The sequence below is a fragment of the Schistocerca gregaria genome, chromosome 2 (assembly GCF_023897955.1).
Source record: "Schistocerca gregaria isolate iqSchGreg1 chromosome 2, iqSchGreg1.2, whole genome shotgun sequence".
Classification (NCBI taxonomy): domain Eukaryota; kingdom Metazoa; phylum Arthropoda; class Insecta; order Orthoptera; family Acrididae; genus Schistocerca; species Schistocerca gregaria.
This window is the reverse complement of record NC_064921.1, coordinates 1053389912-1053405050: the sequence shown is the minus strand read 5'-3', so window position 1 is coordinate 1053405050 and position 15139 is coordinate 1053389912. Positions and strand designations below refer to the sequence as shown.

Sequence of the window (15139 nt, the reverse complement as noted above, 5' to 3'; positions counted from 1 at the left end):
ATCCAGATTGTCGAACTTGAATCCAATCAGACTTTTATGGGACTTAATCGAGAGGCCAGTTTGTGCAGAAAATTCTACACTGGCAACTCTTTTGCAGTTACGGATGGCTATAGACTCAGCACAGCTCAACATTTCTGCAGGAACTTCCAATGATTCGTCGAATCAATGACACTTCGTTGGGCGAAAGGAGATTGTACACAATATTACGGAATATCTCGTGACTTTCGTGACCTACGTGTAGCTAATAGAACGTTTGCATTTTTCGCAAAGGAGCCAATCAGTGTAGTTAATCTCCAGTTGTTTTGCATTGCATATAGTTTATTCAGTAATAGTCTGTAGTTTACATTTTTCATTAAGTACATATAAAAAAGATATATTTGCAGGCCAGGCACTCCCCGTGCCTGTGGCGATGCTCACTCCAGCGCGGCCGCCATGAAGATCATGCTGCGCGAGTTGGTGATGGTGTGGAAGGCGGGGTGCGGCTGCTCGGCGTACACCGCCTCGGCCAGCTCCTGGAAGCCCGCGCGGCGCGCCAGCAGCTGGGAGGCGGGCCCCGTGAACATGGTGGCGGTGGCCCGGAGCCCCAGGGAGCGGCCCAGCTGCCAGCGCGCTCGCAGCAGCTGCTCGCCCAGCCCCTGGCCGCGGTGCTCGCGGGCCACCACCAGCCCCAGCGCATACAGGCACTCCGACACGCCGAAGCGCTCGAACACGTCCGGCTGTGGCTGTGCCTCCACCTCCTTCACCGCCTTCAGTAGATCCGCCAGCTTCTCGTTTTTCAGCTGCAACATACAGCAAGCGATCGCTTTTACTTTTAGTGTCAGGTACCTATGACTTTGAAATTTATTTATTTATTGACTCATCTCCTGCCCCTTTTTATGCGGCCCGCCACGGATTCATCCTACGTCCCGACCTCTTCATCTCAGAGTAGCACTTCCAATCTACATCCTCAACTATTTCTTGGATGTATTCCAATCCCTGTCTTCGTCTACAGATTTTATCTTCTACAGCTCCCTCTAGTAACATGGAAGTTATTCCCTGGTGTCTTAACAGATGTTCTTTCTTCCTGTCCCTTCTTATTGTCATTGTTTTTCATATAGTGCTTCCCTCGCCGATTGTGCAGGGAACCTCCTCATTTCTTATCCTATCAAGTCTACCTAATATTCAACGTTCTTCTGTAGCACCTCACGTACAGCAAAAATGCCCTTAATTCATTGGACAACAAATTAGAGGCAACTGGCATAATCTGTGACCTGTCAAAGGCATTTGACTGTGTGAATCACAGCATTCTTTTAAGTAAATTAAAATATTATGGCGTCACTGGTAGAGCTGCAAAGTGGTTTCAGTCATATCTTACTAATACAAAACAAAGGGTGTCAATTAAGTAACACTTCCGCAGTAGGCTAACAGACATCACATGACTGGGAAGAAATTACATATGGTGTTCCCCAAGGTTCCATACTAGCTCCACTACTGTTTCTTGTGTATATTAATGACCTGTCATCTGTTACATTACCAGATGCCAAGTTTGTCTTATTTGCAGATGATATAAACATTGCAATAAATAGTAAATCAAATATAAATTTAGAAAGGGCAGCTAATCAAACTTAATAAGTGGTTCATATCCAATTCAATGTCATTAAACTTTGAAAAGACCCACTATAAGCAGTTCAGAACTTCCAAGAGATTTCTTTCTGGTGTGTGTATAAAATATGATGACATGGAAATAGGAGACGTTGAGAGTGTAAAATTCTTGGGATTACAACTTGATAATAAATTTAGATGGGAGCAACATACTAATGAACTGCTAAAGCGCCTGAACAAGTCTGTGTTTGCAATGCGAATGATGTCAGACATAGGAGATATAAATATTTAAAAAACTGGCATATTTTGCTTATTTTCACTCCATTATGTCATATGGTATCATATTTTGGGGTAACTCCACAAACAGAGAAATAATTTTTTGAGTACAGAAGTGTATAATAAGAGTAATGAGTAGTGTAGATCCAAGAACATCATGTCGAAATCTATTCAAAGAATTGGACATATTAACCACAGCTTCTAAGTATATTTATTCCTTAATGAAGTTTGTTGTAAATAATACATCTCTTTTTCCAACTAACTGCTTAGTACACAGTATCAATACTAGGAATAAGAACAATATACATAAAGATTTAAAATCAGTTGGTTTTGCCCAGAAAGGAGTCCAGTATGCAGCAATGCATATTTTCAATAAGTTACCAGCAGCCATTAAGAGCTTAGTTTCAGACTAGGCACAATTTAAACATAATTTAAAAGAATTTTTGGTGGCCAACTCCTATTCCATCACTGAGTTTCTCAACAAGTGCAGTAGACCACTTTAATGAAAATTTATTATACTTTAATTTTTGACAATACTTGGTTGTAACAGCCAAGTAACTACCTACTGTGTGAATGATGGATGTATGGAAAGCAGATGTAAGTCTCAAGTCTGTTGATAGTGGAAGTTTAATTTCAAATCTTGTATGTAATCTGGCTGGTCTTAACTGAGGAGCACTGAAATGAATAATTTACTTTATTTTTTGACAATACTTGGTTGTAATAGCCATAAACTAGCAAATGTGTGAATGATGGATTTAATGAAAGCAGATGTAAGTATAAAACCTGTAAATATTAGAAGTTTAAATTAAGTTCATGTACATAATGTTACTGTTTATTGACTGAGGATCCTTAAAATTAATGAAACTCAAGTTTTTCTAATTACATTTTTGTAATGTGTTTATCTGACATGTTCCACACCCAGGAAGATTCCCTCTGTTATGGGTCTATGGAATGAATAATTAATCTAATCTAATCTAAATATCATTTTTTTCTGTTCTGGTTTTCCCACAGTCCATGTTTCACTGTCATACAATGTAGAGCTCTAAACGTACATTCTCATAGATTTCTTTCTCAAATTATTCCTAGTAGTGTACACCTCTGACATTGTCATGGGAAAAGTAAACCAGGTTCACTTATACATTGGAGAAAATGCCTGAAAGTAGAATATTTTATAATGTTATTGGACACTCATGTACTGAACCCATTTCATTTCCCATCTGTCATGTTCTTTTCAACCAACATTTGTATTAATGCATCCAAAATTCGAGACTAAGTTAAACCTGTCATGGAAACTTTTGAGTGAAGAAACCTGATAGTGATCCGAATCTAAAGACTTCATTTGCAGTTTAATTACCTGGAGATGCTATTCATTTAATCAATGCACATGGTACAAGAATTGAGATGTTCCCAGTTTTTCACGAATCCGTTCAGTTTATTATTTCCAAGCTCTTGGAATATGTACGTCAGGTTATCGGCAGCTGGCAGGTCAGAGCTATTAAGGACAGCTTTGTAGCAATAACGACCATTCTTTTCGTGGGCGACTGCATTTTCTTCATCGCTATTTGAAGATTTCTTAGGTTGATCAGTTCCGCCATTGTCCACAACTGCTATAGGACTAACAGCTTCAAAGTCACTTACGTCACTTTGGTAACTCAGTTCTTCTAACAACGCTTCCCGATTAGCATCTTCCGTTAGTCAAATATCATTCCTACATGCCATTTTCACATAAATGAACTTCAAGGTCGGCGACAGAATAGTTACACAATGTGGATTCCAGGATCACACTGACCGTTCAAAAAATATTTGTGTCAGATTTATTAAATAACGATGTCCTACAACTTGGAATGTCTGTCCTCTACTTGATCTCACTCAGTGCTGATTTCACGAGGCGCATCCAGACGTATGCAGGGTGTTTGACGTGGCAGTCGCGTGCCGGCCGGGCAGGTCGGCGGCAGCAGTGCTCCCAAGTCGCGTCTTTTATTCGTTCTCCAGGCGCCAGCAGACTTCGGCCAGTGATAAGGTTCCTTAATGCGCAAAACATGGCGGCCATCTGAATTCATCTCTGTCGTCAGACCTACGGGCAGAAATGATGAGCCAACAGATGTTGCGTCACTGGTGTACCAGTGATGAACAGCGTAATGGGCGACCGTCCCTCGTCAGTGATCACCTGGTTGAGCGCTCGGATGGTTGTGTTAGTTCAGAGCCATTAAGGCGGTAGCGCTATGGCGTAAGCAACAAGTCGTCAGCTGTTTCGTGCCTGTAAGTTATCATCCGTAACTATAAACGCAAATCATTAATTCCCTGTATTCTGCAACAGCGCTTATTTAAATGCGCAGTTTGATTTAACCAGTCAGGATTCTGGGTGACCTTCGCACGTGCTGCGAATGAGTCAGTCGCACACGAGGCGAGCCAGGGCAAGCGGTAACATAAGTTTTACTTCCCCAGTTTCTTCACACCTTTCGCCGTGAACGATAATCTCTTGACAAGACAGAGCCACGAGTAGTTACGTACCCCTCTTGCAGTACGTCATTAGATACAACATCATGTTAATTTTTGACTCCCTACTGCAAGCATTTCCTTAAAAAACTGATACCTAAAGTAGTGAAAACCCAACTTGTGGGACATTGCAAAAACTGCAACCATTCGTTTGTATTTTGTGTGCGGTGTTTTTCTAAAGGACTTTTATCACTGAAGTCTCGAAAAATAGGTTTCATATTTATAATCACTGCTCCGGATATCGAGTGCTGGTGTACACTGGAGGAAATTAGTATAAAAGCACGTGGTTACTTATGGAAAATGCATGTATATTTACAGTTTACAGCAAAGCAAAACAAAATATATTCTCACTTCATAACTGGAATGAGGCCGAGTATTTACAAATTGAAAAAAAAGCGGTCTTTCCGTTGCGACGGGAAGGAAGTTGGTGCCGGCCGCGGTGGTCTCGCGGTTCTAGGCGCGCAGTCCGGAGCCGTGCGACTGCTACGGTCGCAGGTTCGAATCCTGCCTCGGGCATGGATGTGTGTGATGTCCTTAGGTTAGTTAGGTTTAAGTAGTTCTAAGTTCTAGGGGACTAATGACCACAGCAGTTGAGTCTCATAGTGCTCAGAGCCATTTGAAGGAAGTTGGTACAAACGCACGTCCGCTAGTTGACGCGCGCCGTGGTGAATGTCAACAGTCTGCTACAGGTAACAGTTTGGAGCTGTGACTGCTAACGTCGTACGGCAGTTACTGTGATAATGTTCCGTGGAAAGCCTCTATCAGGCGACGAGCAAGAAGGTATTAAGCGGTACAAAGAAATGCACATGCACCATCACAAGATTGCTGAGAAATTAGGGCGTTCCGGTTGTGTTATTGATGATCTTATCATATTTGGTGCACAGTAATTGCGAATGTGGCCGATCACGAAAACTGTCAGCATTAGATAAGCGTTTCATTTTGCTTAAAGCAAAAAATCAACGGCTTGTGTTACTCTCAAATCGTGGCTGATTTCCACACGCTTTAGACGAATCCTGTCTCAAGACGCGAATCTGGCATCCAGGAAGAGGCTCCGCAACCCACCTTCAAACAATGCGCATAGCCACGTTCGACTGAAGTTTGCGGAAGAACATATGTCGTGGAACGAAGAGTGGAACAAAGCAATTTTCAGCGAGGAGAAGAAGTGTAATTTGGTTGGGCCAGACGGTTTTCAGTATTTATGGCGCTCCGTACAGAGGAACAGTTCGCATGAGTAGAAACTTGGGCGGTGGCAGCGTTATTATCTGGGCAGCATTACTAGCTAAAGACACGTCCAACGTAGCATGGCTGAACCCCAAAATGAAGTCCGAAGACTATACAGGAATGCTGGAAACTGAATTGGTTCGTACGTATGAGGAATTTAAGGATGATAATTTCCTACTCCAACACGATAACGCTGAGATTCAGTGGTCTATCGCGACGAAGTCGAAGGAATTCCACTTCTAAATTGACCATCGAGAAGTGTCGATGGGGCATCTTACCGCGACGTGTTCATTACAGTGGATGACAGTTTGAGACTGTGGCCCAGCTGCAAACTCCAGTTAGAATCAACTGGATATCAATCTCGTAGGAAGATATACTGCCCTTATATAATCAATCACTAAGAGAAATTTTTTCAGTAATTAAGAACGATGTAGGTTCCACCAAATACTAGGTCATAGTTGTGTTCTATCTACTGTATAGTTTAGGTTACTCTGACAACAATTCAAAAGTGCCTTTACATCAGTTTAAATCCCTAAGGTTGGCTTGTGTATTTAAATTTCCTAAGTATCAATGCCATTCGTAAAATGTGAATGTATTTTGTGTTGCTTTTTTGCAGACTTCACGGGAAAAATACGTCCAATACTTCCTGAATGAGATTTTGACTCTGCAGCGGAGTGTGCGCTGACATGAAACTTCCTGGCAGACGCAAGTGCTCTACCATCTGAGCTACCTAAGCACTACTCACGTACCCTCCTCGCAGCTTCACTTCTGCCAGTGCCTCGTCTCCTACCTTCCAAACTTTACAGAAGCTCTCCTGCGAACCTCCACACTCTGCTGTAGCGGGAAAATCTCGTTCTGGAAACGTCCCCCAGACTGTGTCTAAGCCATGTCTCCGCTATGTCCTTTCTTTCAGTTTCGCAGGAGAGCTTCTGTAAAGTTCGGAAGGTAGGAGACTAGGTACTGGCAGAAGTGAAGCTGTGAGCACAGGGCGTGAGTCGTGCTTGGGGAGCTCAGATGGTACAGCACTTGCCCGCGAAAACCAAAGGTCCCGAGTTCGAGCCTCGGTCCGGCATACAGTTTTAATCTGCCAGGAAGTTTCACGTGCAATTCTATATACGTAAGTAAACACGTTTTTTTCCACAAATAGCAAATTACCTTTACACCAATTTCCACCATTGTATGTATGTTTGGCCATGTCGCAGCGCAACCTCTTCTATGCTGCGAGCTGCCCGGTTCTGGCTGCAGAATTGCGTATGGAAGAATAAGTGTGATAGGTTTCTTAAGTACCGAGGCAAGTGAGGAGTCAAAAATGTTTAGTCAACAGGAATATTTTTCCATGTTTCGGAAATAAACCGCTTTTAGCTGTATATAAAGCTTTACAAGAACACTACCGATTTCGTGATGTCAAATCACGTCTTCTGGTGTCCATACGTCTGTAAAAGATTTACGTCCTGACACGGGAAGGGGAAAGACTCTACCATCTCAAAATAAAATACTTCTGATATGACGAAACTGGTTGTGTTGCTGTAAAAGTTCATATACAGCTGAAAAGGTTTATTCCAGAAATATGACTTACTTGCCCTCAACAGTAAAACATCTGAATGGAACATTTTTATCGATTGTTGCCTCCCGTACAGTACCTCGACAGTAGCGACCCAAGCACCCGTTTTGGTAGGTATGTAGTGTTTGGCGTATGCTGAGACAGCAGAGGCTAGCAATGGGCAAAGACCTTGCTGTCGTGTCGTGTGTCAAGTTTCGTGGGGTAACAAGGCTAGATGGGTAGGTGCCACCAACCGTGGTCTGTGGCAACTGGCAGAAGGAGTGCAGGCATCACGTCGAACGCAGGACCATCGATGGTGGCTGGAGTGTCAGGCCACGACATGGACTGGGCGACTCCGCCTTGGCAGGTCGATTACGAATCCTGTAGCCATCATGGCTAGCTGACACCACATAAAGCAGCAGCTTCGTCTAGTTGACGGTGAGGCTCGGTGAGCCTTGACCAGCTTAGCCGTACATTCGACCGGTGATTGGGGTGTGGAGATTTCGGCAGTCTAATGCACGACACCAAAGGAATGCTGCCATCAAAAATGTGCTATGGCAGCGGGTACACTGTTGTCATGTAGTCGGCTGTGGAAACGTCGCGTTCTGTACGGCATTTAGCAACCATGTCAACCGCTGACCGGAGGGTGCCGCGCTGCAGTAGGCTGCGCCAGCGCTATGGTAGCCCTGGTGGCTGGCCAGCATATCAGAAAAGGGTCAGAGCACGAAAACAGCAAGCCAAACTTAAATGAACGCAAAATCTTCCAGATTAGCTATCTTTATCACAAGCTTGAAATTAAGTGCGGATCTCATGTTTATATTACTTTCATAGTTATATTGGTTTCCACAACGAAACTTTGTTTCGAAACCTGGCACGAATTCTGGTTATACATAAAGTACGCCAGCCGCAAGACGCAATCAATGCCTTCTCTGCGCCATAGCAATGGAGATACTATCGACGACAGTGCTGCTAAGGCAGAGCTACTAAACACACCCTTCCGAAATTCCTCCACCACAGAAGATGAAGTAAATATTCCAGAATTCTATTTAAGAACAGCGGCCAACACGAGTAACTTAGAAGTAAATATCGTCAGCAACTTAAATCACCTAATAAAAGCAAGTCTTCTGGTCCAGACTGTATACCAATTAGCTTCCTTTCAGAGTAAGCTATCCAATATTTCCATAGTTAATACTCATATACAACCGCTCGCTAAACGGAAGATCCATACCCAAAGAATGGAATGTTGCACAAGTCACGCCAGTATTCAATGCTGATAGCAGGAGTAATCTACTAAATTACAGGGCCATGTCATTAACGTCGATATGCAAGAGGATTTTGGAGCCTATATTTTACTCGAACATTATGAATTACCTCGAAGAAAACGGTGAATTGACACACAGTCAACATGGGACTAGAAAACATTATTCTTATGAAACACAACTAGCTTTTTGCTGGCACGAAGTGTTGAGTGCTATTGACAAGGGATTTCAAATTGATTCCGTATTTCAAGATTTCCAGAAGGCTTCTGACACTGTACTACACAACCGGATTCTAGTCAAATTGCGTGCTTATGGAATATCGTATCAGTTATGTGACTGGATTCGTGATTTCTTGCCAGAGTGATCACAGTTAGTAGTAATCGACGGAAAACAAAGTGATTTACGGCGTTCTCCAAGTTAGTTTTATGGGCCTATTGGTGTTCCTTATCTGTACGAGGGTTGGAACTTAAATAGTGGCAACTATTTATTCACAACCGACACAAAAGTGTTACATGTTCGCACCAGCGTTCTGTAGAACCCGTTGTCAGCGATGTGTAAGGCGTAGTATACCGTTAGGAGAGCCTATTCTGTCGATAGTGCGAATGGAGCGGTCCACTGCCTGTCGAATCTCTGGAACTGTTCTGAAGCGAATGCCACGAAGTAGTTTCTTCATCTTCGGAATCAAAGTCACAAGGACTTAAGTCCTGGAAGTACGGTGGATGGTACACTACTTCCCAGTCCCATCGACCCAACAGAGCAGCCACAGCTTGCGCTGTATGCGCCCGCCCATTGTCGTGCAAAGTGGTGGGTGGGTTACGCAGAAAGTGTCGCCGCTTCTTTCGCAAAGCTGGTCGCGGGTGATGCTCCAAAAACGAACAGTATACTGTGCATTGACGGTCTGCCGTGGAGGAACGTAACGCGTTAGGGTAACACCATCACAGTCGTACACGAGAATCACCATAACTTTAGATCGGCCGGTCGGTGTGGCCGAGCGGTTCTAGGCGCTACAGTCTGGAACCGCGTGACGTTACGGTCGCAGGTTCGAATCCTGCCTCGGGTATGGATGTGTGTGATGTCCTTAGGTTAGTTAGGTTTAAGTAGTTCTAAGTTATATGGGACTGACGACCTCAGAAGTTAAGTCCCACAGTGCTCAGAGCCATTTGAACCTTTAGATCGCTCCATTCGCACAGTCAACAGAACAGGCTCTGCTAATGAAAATACTACCCCTTCCACATTGCTGGCAGCGCGTTCTACACATCACTGGTGACTGCTTTGAAGGACAGTTACAGATGCAAAAATGTAACTCTTTTGTATCTGTTGTGAATAAATAGTCGCCACTATTTAAGTTCAAGACCCCGTATAAACGATTTATGAGATTTCAGAAGCCATCTTAGGTTGTTTGCAGATGATGCTGTGGTTTATCGTCTAGTAAAGTCATCAGAAGATAAAAAAAAATCGCAAAACGATTTAGAAAATGCTAAATGGATCCGTTAAACTTCGCTTACACGATAAATCAGTCAAATCTAAAGCCTGTAAATTCAACCATATACCAAGGAATTAACTTAAACTGGAAAGAACACGTAGAAAACGTTGTGAGAAAGTAAAATCAAAGACTGCGCTTTATTGGCTGAAAACGTTAACAGCTCCACTACAGCGACTGCCTACACCACGCTTGTCCGCCCTCTTCTGGAGTATTGCTGCGCGGCCTGGGGTCTTTACCAGGAAGGGTTAACCCAGTACGCCGAGAAAGTTCAAAGAAGAGCAGCACGTTTTGTATTACCGCGGAATAGGGGAGAGAGAATCACTGACATGAAACAGGATTTGTGGTGGACGTCATTGAAACAAAGGCGTTTTCCGTTGCGGCGGAATTTCCATACCAAGTTTCTCCTGCGAATGCGAAAATGTTTTGTTGAGGCCGAACTTCATAGGCAGAAAAGATGATCATAATAAAATTAGGTAAATCAGAACTCACACGGAAAGATGCAGGCGTTCGTGTTTTCGGTGCGCTTTTAGACACTGGAGTAAAAGAAAATTATTGTGAAGTGGTTCGGTGAATCCTCTGCCAGGCACTTAACTGTGTTTTGCGGAGTGCACATGCAGATATAGATATCCCTGGACTGTTGCCTGATGCCTGAAGGATCGTGGTGCAACACTCACTACACTAAAGTGACAAAAGCCATGGGATGTCTCCTAATACCGTGTCGGAGCTCCTTTTGTCCGGCGTCGCATGGACTCAAGTCGTTGAAAGTCCCCGGCAGAAACACTACTAGGCCAGCTGCCTCTATAGCCGTCCATAATTGCGAAAGTGTTACCGGTGAAGTATTTTGTGCATGTCCGGACCCAGAAATGTAGGATGGGATTCATGCCGGGCGACCTGGATGGTCAACTAAATTCGCTCGTGTAGCCCAGAATGTTCTTCAAACCAACCGCGAACAATTTTGACCTCGTGACAATGCGGATTGTCTTCCATAAAAATTCCATCGTTGTTTGGGAACATGAAATACATGAATGGCTGCAAGTAAGCCAATGGTCGGCTCAGTTGGACCAGAGGATTCAGTCCATTCCATGTAAACACAGCCCACACTATCATGGAGCCATCAACAGCTTGCACAGTGCCTTTTATGGGCCTATGGCGTCGTGAGGTCTGCGCCACATTCGGTGCCTGCCGTAAGCTCTTACTAACTGAAAACGGGACTCATCTGAACAGGCCACGGTTTCCCAGTAGTCTAAGTTGCAACAGATATCGCCATGAGCCCAGGAGAGGGACTGCAGGTGATGTCGTGCTATTAGCAGAAGTGCTCCGTCGGTCGTCTGCTGCCACAGACCGTCAACGAAAAATTTCGCCGCACTGTCCTTCCGTAAGCTAGTGCCAATAGTGTCTTTTGAATTGTGTAAAGATTGTGAGCAATATGAAACAACAATCGGCACATAAAGAACATATAGTAAATACACCACAAACACATTTATGACCTGTTCCAACACTTCAAGGTTCTCGTTATCGTTACTTTCATTAAGCACGTTCTGTGGCTTGTGGTTCAGATAAAACTGCCAATACAATTTTGATTATGAAGTATAACCACTACCTACACGATCTACACACGAAATTAGCTTGTGAACCCTGAACAACAATTGAGCAGCGCAGAGCAACAAAGATATGCTTTGTGCTTTAGGCCCATATGGAAACGAATATCCTAGAAATGAGTGAGACAGCTTTTCATGAATGTTCATATATACAGTGAGGGGCCACAGATAAAGTTAAAGCTGGTTCACCATAGGACCAAGAAGTATTAGGAGCATGCATACATGCTAAAATCTCAAAACTGACGACGATGTACCTTAGGCCTTATAGTTCTCAGTGACTCAGTTGTTTTTCTCCATTAGCCTGATGAGAATTCATCAGGGACCTTCTAACACAGTTTTGAAATAATTAGTCTTTGTATTTATGTACCACTCCTAGCATTCCAAAAATCTGACCTCAGTGTCCAGACCAAAGACTCATTAAAATGTATAGGATTGCATGGAAACATTAGCCAGGAAAGCTCACATCTTTCCTAAAAATTTACACCAACAGTTCCTCCTGAAGAATAACAATATACTTTGCGACTGATATACAAATAAATAAAGCTTATGGAAAATATATTAAAATTATTACTCCGCGAGTGCGATGTCAGATACATCATTACTACTTTGTTTGTTCAAAACTCCCCTTAAAACTTCTGCAAAGTAGCAGTTTGAAATGTGTTCGATATATGCGTGAAGACAGACTAAAGTACTGCCTACCGTACTCAGATGGTGTTGCTGCTTTACACAGGTGGCACAGTGCATCTGCACTTGTTCTGGCTTGCAAGTACGCTGGTGGTCATCAATAAGACAACGTGAGAGCAGACGAACATGGGTAACTGTGAACAGCATGGTTTTTTTGGACGGAAGGAGTTGTGGCGTCATGTTCGAACTTTAAAAATTTTCCCCTTAATTTATTAACGTAAATGTGTGGAAATAGACACTGTAAAGTGCACAAAGGAAAAGAATAAAATTTTGAGGCTATATGAACTGTATCAGAGATACCGGAGCTGTAACAATAAATGTAATTTCTATACAGACAAAGATAATCGACGTAAGTGGTCACAAAAACCACTGTACAAGAGTCCTTCCTCAGTCTCACTTTTTGATCTCATTTTTTGCTTGTTTTGATCGATCGCTCTGTGAGCTCGTTGGATAGTTTTGGTCTGATGTTAATTTAGCTGGGTGTTCAGCTTTAATTTTTATCTGGGGAATAAATATTTAACTAAATTCTGGGAATAATTAAATGTATACGAATCATATAAAAGTATTATGTCAACAGACAGTTCAAACGCTTAATTCTATAAATCTGTGATCAGTGTTAGACGGTATATGAAACGTATCTATGATGAATATATCTTATCTCTATATACGCAGTTATGAGTAAATAGGCTGGTATAGTGCCTCCCTATTCCACTTTGGTGTCTCAGTGCCCCCTAAGCTCATTTACACGCCATTAATGACCGAGAATTGTATAATAATAACAGGCCACCATGTAACCGTCATTGCAGCAATGTATTTCTATTTAACAAAATAGGCAAGAGAAAGAATCAAATATGTTTAGACAGGCTCTGTAGTATAATTTTGGATACTGAGAAAAAACTAAGGTTAAAGAACAAATAAGCTGTAATTAATTTTTTTTCGAAAATGCTTGCGTTGCGATTCCAAACGTCATTTTACTCATATCGTTGATCGCCTGTACAGTAGATTCCATCAGACTACACACGATGAGGCATACAGCAGATGTTCGAAGTGTTCCACACTTGCCTTGAACGATCTACACTCATATCACCATACAGATCGCCCCATTCATTCAAATGTTGCAGCCTGCATCCAAAAACACATTTCACACACCAGCACTGGTGTGAGTTCAAAAAACAGGTCTAACGACAGGGCTTGCCACAATCGCCTCGTTCAGTATACCGACATCCATATTTACTACCATGGAACTTGGCTGGAGGAACATACAGCAGCAACCACATGACCTGATGTTCCACATTCTTATTTGCAAGACTCGTGATCCGCACAAAACTCTACCCTGCGTAACCGTGCACTGTTATGGGATACAATTAAAATAACGATTTACGTAGTTTCTGAGGGGGAATATGCAGACCTGTGTTATAGAGAATGTTGTTTTCGTGCTTCTAATTATAATTAAATCATAATTATCAGTAAAATTTCACAGTACTGTAATAAGAACTATTTTCCATGTCCTCAAACATATTTGTTTAGTTACTGAAGCAACCTTGTCGGCATTCGTGTCACGCAGAAGAAGTTGAGTGTGCAGCACTTTGGTAGAACGACTGGAGCCATTGGGTGGTCACCAGTAGTCCCACCAACACACCGAGGCTGGCTGGTACAGACGGTTCCTGGTCATCGTACTACGGTGGTTTTATGCACTCCCACAGAAGGGTGAGGCAGATGTTAGCGCTACAGTCGCTCACATAGTTGGCTTTAACCGTCAATTGAACAGACAATAGATATTCGGAAATGTTAGTGTTACCTGAATGAACCAACGACAATATAAAATTAGCTGAGGAAGCCCAGTCAGTAATAAATGGTAATAACATTGCAGAAGAAACTGTGACCTCCCTTCTCTCTATGCTCAGTTTCTTTCGCTGATATTTCCTCTTCTTTCTTTCTTCTTCGTACCGCGGCTATATCTCAGGGTTTTCAACGCAGAAATGTAGTGTGTAGTGGTTCACGATATCGTAGTGGTGTGAGGGAGTGTCACTCCTCACTCTGGTTTGAGAAGACTGACGACTGAAGTACGAACATTTCTCAAAGCAAAAAACAGCTATGTGCTCTCTTTTCTTTTAAAACTACAAACAGTAGCGTAGCTAGTACTATCTACCGTTCTCCTAAACTGAATGAGCGCGACGCCATTGATGAAGCTTCAACCTCGAAATAAAGTTTATTAATACCAATTAGCTGAAATTAAAAAAAACTCATCCAATAGTGAAGTCACTCACAGTTAGAGTAATTAGTTTCTGATGTGTGTAGTGGTCACTGATACTTAAAAGATTGTTTCAGTAATTCTATCACTGTTCGTTTATGAGTTGCTAAGCAACGTATCAACAAGCTGACTATGCAATGATTAATATTTGTCGAATCCCGACAGTAAATCGCTTCTCGCTTGCTTTAAGCATCAAGAAGATGACTATGTCGTTCGTATAAGTCTTTGATAATTATTATCAAAGTAATGTCCGTAAATTGCGGTTAATGTTACTGAACCATACACGCGACGATAACGTCCGATATCCAGCCGCCTATCTTAAACTCCGCGCCGACATTTGAGAATTCGCGCTCGATTTGTTTGCCCCAAAGTCGGGCCGTGGTTGCCTAGAATAATTTTTTAATCAACTCCCGGTTGTAAATTAACAATTCTACGTCCATTCATGAAAGATATAGGAGATCCGCACTCGACGACTACTCGACTGCGCACTCGAGCAACACGGAAACTTTTTTCTTTTTACTTTCACAAAGAGAGAACATGTCATGCATAATGCATCAAGGTGATTTGCTAAGTCAAAACATATTTATATCTATCTCATAAAAACTCATTACCTTTTACATGTGATACATAATTTAATTCTTTACTCTGCAAATAATCAATAAAATTTAGAAATGAATTACATGTGTAAAAAAATCTCAAGTTGATATGGCGTCATGGGTCACTACTAGTTTCGACTCCCCTACAATCAAG

At 42.5% G+C, this 15139-nt stretch overlaps 1 protein-coding gene across 1 annotated transcript in view; it reads right to left on the bottom strand.

Moving 5' to 3' along the window:
- Positions 1-297: 297 nt before the first annotated feature.
- LOC126335594 (uncharacterized) overlaps positions 298-15139 on the bottom strand; it is a 75318-nt gene continuing 60476 nt past the window's right edge. The window contains exon 4 of the mRNA XM_049999040.1: positions 298-779. Coding sequence (XP_049854997.1) covers positions 414-779 — 366 coding nt within the window. The 3' untranslated portion in view covers positions 298-413. The remainder of the gene's footprint in view (positions 780-15139) is intronic.